Source organism: Empidonax traillii, unplaced genomic scaffold, assembly GCF_003031625.1.
Source record: "Empidonax traillii isolate 1590-97213 ecotype Southwest subspecies unplaced genomic scaffold, ASM303162v1 scaffold1345:size128070, whole genome shotgun sequence".
Taxonomy (NCBI): domain Eukaryota; kingdom Metazoa; phylum Chordata; class Aves; order Passeriformes; family Tyrannidae; genus Empidonax; species Empidonax traillii.
Window position 1 is genome coordinate 1 of NW_020956538.1, and position 6,420 is coordinate 6,420.

A 6,420-nucleotide genomic window follows, 5' to 3' on the forward strand; every position below is an offset into this window, starting at 1 on the left:
TCAGTATGCTTTTGTTTTAAAGACAAGTTAAATAACCATGGAATAGTTAATTTATAACAATTAAGAAAGCATCTTTAAGAATTAGTGTCAGGACACTGAAACTGACTGCTGAACTCACTGGTTATTTTGGCTGCATATTACCCAGATCTCTTCATTTCTCTTGCTTGCTTCATTTCACAGTACAAATGAACACAAATACTGATGTTAAAAATTAATATAATATTAACACATCTCATAGTGGAGTTCCACCATTTATCTCCTTTCTTATCCAATTTGAGACAATCGGGGTGAGCCCCTCTTCCTTCAGTCACTGAAGGCAGATCTACAGTTTGGCGAGTTCCATCTGCCTATGCTGGAACTTTGTAATACATGCAATAAAAATCTGCATTTGCTTTGTAGAAGAAACTGCCACTGCAGGCAAAACTGGACTTGTCTCTTACTAGTTCTCAGTTTTGTCCATTCTCCTGTAGAGAAGAGGAAATCATGAGTAGTAGCAGATGATTGAAATCTAGAACTTGAAAAATTTTTCAAACAAAATATCTTACTACTCAAAAGTCACAATATATTTTGCCCGTAGTTTTTAATTTCTTCTGTAAAGAAAGTGATTTTTATTTCAGCTGGATTTCCTGTTTTCTTTACAACTTCTCATGGCTGGCTTTGTCCCAGCTCTAGAGTTTGCTGGGGCCCTCTGTGAGCCAACAGAACTCACCAGGTGGAACTCACCCAGCAAAGCAAACAAAAAGCTCAAAAGAGCGAGTTTTGTTGGGCTTGCAGCCAAGCGTCTGGTACGTTCCACAGCAGCACAAACGAGGAGAAAGTGGGTGCTAACAAGCTAATACATCTGCTCAGATCTCACCTAACTTCAGCCCTACATTCAAACTGATTGTCAGCATCATATATTCACGTATTTACTCAGGACAGAGAGAACAAAAGGTAGAATTTTGTATTGGTAAGGGCTTTTTTTGATTTGTTTTTGTTCTATCAAAGGTAATACAAATAAGAAGGATAGACAGAAATACCTCATGGTCAGAATAAAAACTTTTCTGGGAATGACTGCACTGACTTTTCCCCTCCACTACTTCCATGGACTTACTCGTTTCATGGGAAAAGCTACCTCGTCCTGCAGGCAACTGCAGCATAGAGCTAGAATTGAAATTATCAGGGCGTATCTAACACAATTAACAATTCAGACAAAGACCATATGATGACATATATAGGTCTACCAGGGGCCTGGAGTATTCTCTTGGACACCTCACCCTAAACAAAGTGTGTGGGGCTGTAGTTTCACTGCTAAAATCAGAGCCAATGACATGAAGGTTCAGGAGTCTCTCAATCATATCTCTAACAACAATAAAATCCTACCCTTATTGCTAAAAAGAAAAATATTAATGAGGTGAGAAAATATTAACTCCTTGTAGTAAACAGACTCCTTGAATACGAATGAATCTTTTTAGAAGGAGTCAGACAGTAAAATTTAAGTGAATACACTATATATGTACATAAACAGCATGATAGAAGATGTCACCAGAATTTTAACAATATCACAACTGTACTCTCTACTTAGTTTTTAAAAGAGTAACTATCAAAATATCCCCGTCTTGAAAAGCTAAAGAAAAAGCTCCTGATGTTAACAGACTATTCTGCAAAATCACTGCAAGAACAAAAGACAGCAAAGGTACATAAGATAATGGCCCTTCCATTAAACAAAGGAAGAAGCAACCAGAAAGGATTTGTTTCCGAAACATAAAAATTTCTAAATTATTTCACCCTTATAAACTGGTGCCAAAAAAAAGAACATTTTGAAATCTTTTTCTAATAATTTGAGAGTGGGGAGAAAAACATATTGTCAAAGACGAAACAAGTCTTGACTTTCATTTTCTAGTTTTATTTGTAAATTCTTACAAGGACTTCATCGTAACTGCATGGATGTTTTAAATAACAGGAAACCAAATAGGCAAAGATTTTGAGAGGATTCAGGACCTACACTGCCTCACCTTTTGGATATTCAAAATCCGAATTCTTAAATTAAGCTTTCTTTCAGAGTAATTGTGTACACAAGCATTATTTCAAAATCCAAAACTTTTAAGATATCTCACATTTCAAGTTCTGAGCTTACAAACTCTCTGTACCAGCTTTTTTTTTTTTTTTTAAAGAAATAAAAATTAAGTGGTGAGTGTAGTAAACTGTTTCCTCCATCACCACAAATTACTCAATGCTTCTCCACCTCCATCCTCAAAATGGTTGAATAAAGCAGGAATCTTTATTCCTCCTCCCACGAGTCTGCTCTGAGGCTTCCAGCAAGGCTCAGGGACACAAGAGTGAACTAGACTGAAGAAAGAACACCTTGGAAGGTTGAGAAAACTAAAACTGGGAACTGGCTGGTGGGAACAAAAGTTAGGCTGGAATGAAAAATACAATTAGGCAGGCAACCAACAGATGGGAAAATGGGAGAAAAACTAATGAAATAGCACTACCTTTCCAGCCAGCCTGTGACAGTTCACAGATCATTAATTTAGAATCTAAAAAAATCTAGAAAACTTAATGGAAAAGGGAGGCTAAAAAGTGCCTGTCTCCATACTCAGAAAACTTTTAAAATTTAAGCCATAAGTTATAATAAAATAATGATTAGAGATAAAAATTGGCTAGGTGCTTCTGTGGAAATTCCATACTTAAATTATCCATACTCAGGTTTTCAACTGTAACTGTGGCTCTGGTTTATTCCTCTAGGATACAGCATCTGCTGGCATAGAACCAGTCAGCAGGAAAGAGCAAGCACTTAATGTTTTAGTGGTAAGACAAAATTGAAGGATCCCAGCTGGTGCTCCAGTACTGCAGTTCAAGGCAGACCCCAAGGAAATCCTCACTAATTTCCCTGGGGTATTAGTTTCAGCACAGGAGAGTTCTGTGGTCAGATGTTTTACCCAACTCTCCTGAAGATTTTCATCGAATCAAGCTCAAGAGGAGGCCTTTCTCTTACCTCCTGAATTAGAGCATTATGTCGCAACACTTTCCGTGCTTTCATGATACGGACTATAGCAGCTTGGAGATACATTTTTCTGTCTTCATCTACAGCACTTCTGGTCTGCTCCATCTCCTGTGATACAGCAAGAACATTAATGTTTAAAATATAGTAAGACAAATAAACACTTCATAAAGAGATCTAGGACCTATACTTTTTGCTTTACTAAAAGTGGTCAAGTAATAAAAAAATGGAGGTGAAGTTCATTTCCAGGCAAAGTACTTCCATAAATCAAGAATACCAGATTTCTTTAAAGTCAGTAGGAAGGTAGGACATCCAAACCACCAATTCTGCTAGGGAGTAAGGCAGGCAGATTTTACTATAATGTACTGAGTTTGGCAGGACATACTTATCTTGCACAAAATCCTGTGTCTTAGGAGATAGAGGAAACATGGATTATCAACACAGGAGTTAATTTTAGTTGCCAAAAGACAAAATCAGAGGAAAAAATTTGATTGGTTCTGCTGTTCCTGGATTAAGCTGCTTTTGTAAACACCACCAATAAAAAAGTCTCAAGAGATAAGACAAGCTAAATGTCAATCTCTTTTGGTACATTTTGTTTATCTTTCCCTTCTGCCTTCTTGTTCCCTATTTTATCTTCTCCTGCCTATATTTTAAGTACAAAAAAAAAATTGCAGTGCTTAAGCTTTAAACTTACAAAATTTCTTTATGGCTATGTAAATCTTACTTGGTGAATCTTACACCAGACTAACACAATACATTCCATTTTAGAAAAATAAATTCCTAAGCTGTTCAAGCTAGAAACACCAAAGAATACTTGCCTGTGGTGTGTCTTTCTGCATTGATGTTGTAATTTTAAATTTTGTTCGTTTACTGCTGAAGTTCATATTTAATGAAAATGTAGACTCTGCCTCTATGTCTTCCTGCAATAAAGAATCCTTTTTAAAAATCAGAAAGGGAACCAGAAAATGGTAGAATTTACTTTAAAAAGTCACAGTTAGGGTATTACATACATACAATTTCAGATTTGTAGTTGGAAATTCTAAAATGCCACTTGAACCAGGTCAGTTTTTTAAACTGCAGTTTAACTAACCTAGAAATCAAGGCTATTTCAGAAAACACTGTGAAGAATTCTATCACATATGAATTTTGTTAATGAGTCTATATGATTAAAGCAATTTCTCTTTTAATATTTCAACACCTTATTTAGTTGCAAACACTCTCCATTTAAACTCATTTTCTTCCTGCAGAGAAAGTAGGATTTGCATTTATTCGTGGTAGAACCTTGAGAGGGAGCTGCTGTTTTTACAATTATTACTAATGTTACCTCCCAGAATTTAAGGAAAAACATCTAAGCATTTTTAAAATATTTTTTAAGTTATAGCAGAAACAGCTGAAAAACTGCAACATCTATCTGTGTTTCTAATTTTTACCTGTCAGAATCCCAATTTGTCTCCACAAATAAAAGTCCCTTTCTTTCAATAAATGGTAACTACTCCCTGCAATCAAGACATCTTTACTTTCAACTAACAGGATAACTGGACTGATCTTTGCAGTTTCCAGGCAAGAGCCTGTAGAAGTATTAGCAATTTCCAGTAGAATAAAGTTACTGGGCTTCTGAGACCTTAGGATGTTGCCCAACTGTCTGAAGTGCAAATATTTCAGTTAATGTAGTCAATATTTAACTAAATATGCACTCAAAACAGTATTAATTCTAATTTTATATTCTGCAACAAATATTCTTTGTTACAATAAAAACAAACCCAGGGCACCAGGCATAGTATAGAAATTTTAACATGAAAGGGGAAAGACCAACAGCTTTAAAAAAATAAGCTAACAAAAAAATAGGCTTATTTTAGCATTATTCTGCCTACACAGTTGAATATAAACCAAAACAAATTGTGTACTGAGCACAAAATTAAAAAGCATGATTCTAATGAACCAGTAAAGATTTTGCCAAAAGCTGCTTGTGTTCTTCACCTCTCCCCTCCCTGCTCCTCTCCCTGATCCTGCTGGTGGTGGAGTGAGCAAGTGGCTGCTGGGACTTGGGTCCCATCTGGGGTGAAACCACAACACTCAGATACAGGTTAAGAGAAGTTTGCATATTGAATTCCACTGCTTAAGCCACTGAAGTTCATTTGTTTATTTAATAAGTAATCTGATAGAGTGTCTACAGATCTGCTATCACATTGCTGGATGGAGTGCAAAGAAAACAGAAATAGCAACAATGGTTGAATACAATAGTCTGGAAAGCAAAGAACTCGAAAATGCAGTGGTAAACCCTGAAAGGTGAAAGGGTTGGAAAGCTGTATCATTCCCTCTTCAATAACATATCCTTAAAGGAATTGGGCTAACCTTATATAACAGACATAAATAAAGGTAAATCCTTTAAATAATGGGAAACTTCCTAAGATTATGAAAAGTTTCACTGTTTTCTGTAATAGCTCCCGGTGTTTTATTTGACTCATGGTTTAACAGACATCTTCCTAGCTATTGTTCCAATTTGAGCTCATTCCTAGATATTGGAAGCATGTCCTATGCTGCAGCCAAGCATCAGATCTTCCTTGTAATCTCACTTTCCATTTCTAAAAATTTTCCTGCCACCAGAGCAGCTTTAGAATTCTTCTCAAAAGTGAATCGAACAACTTATCCCTGTACCTTCTGTCTGATACTGTCTGAATAGCGGGCTTTTCTGGGCTAGCTGGAAGCACATGCTAATGTCTGTGCAGGATGCACAGGCACTTCTGTCATGTTTGTTACTTAACAGACCTCTGTGCCTTCGCTGAATGGGAGAAAGAGTAACTGCTTCTTTCAGCAGTTCAGAAGGACGAGACAGTCAGAAACAGAATCTGTATCAACCATTGCCTTAATCACAAACAAAGCTCAGATATTACTGGAATTCCATGAAACTCCTGGAATGATAGGTTTGGCAAATTGGACCAAAAATCCTCTCAAACAAACCCTCCTTGCTCTCTTTCCATCTCCTGTCATCTGTCAGCAAGGAATAACCTTGCTGCTGCTGCTTTCAGTCTCTTAATCCCACAAATATTTTTTTAGGATGGCTGTAAGATTCTGGCTTACAACTCAGGCTCCTTCTCGTGATTCAATACAACTTCAAAAGTGGTGTACCCCCCTTCAACACCAGTGAGTCTAAAGCCGCATGGATAAAATGCAACAGAAGCAATAAACAGTCCCAGCTGTATTTTTTTTTTTTCAGTAGACCATGCTGCTATAGGCGTGGAAAGGCTATATGGCAGACATATACCTCTTTCCTTAAAAATACGAATTTATAATTGTTCACAAGGGTCAATAATACAGTTTTGAGAGTAAACAATGGATTATTTTATATTAAAAAAAGCCCTCAATAAATATCAGAATGACAAGACTGAAAATATGAAACTTTTTTATATCATTACAGCATACCTTGTCTGAGTCATGGT

General features: G+C 36.5%; 1 protein-coding gene across 3 annotated transcripts in view; it reads right to left on the bottom strand.

The window, feature by feature from the left end:
- Nucleotides 1-2,768: 2,768 nt before the first annotated feature.
- Nucleotides 2,769-6,420, bottom strand: part of CUL2 (cullin 2) — a 39,148-nt gene continuing 35,496 nt past the window's right edge. For 2 of the 3 annotated variants that reach the window (XM_027906719.1, XM_027906720.1), the window contains exons 20-21: nucleotides 3,802-3,903; nucleotides 2,769-3,094 (exon numbers count right to left, since the gene is read on the bottom strand). In XM_027906719.1, coding sequence (XP_027762520.1) covers nucleotides 2,918-3,094; nucleotides 3,802-3,903 — 279 coding nt within the window. In that variant the 3' untranslated portion in view covers nucleotides 2,769-2,917. The remainder of the gene's footprint in view (nucleotides 3,095-3,801; nucleotides 3,904-6,420) is intronic. The other variant, XM_027906721.1, reaches the window with a different exon arrangement.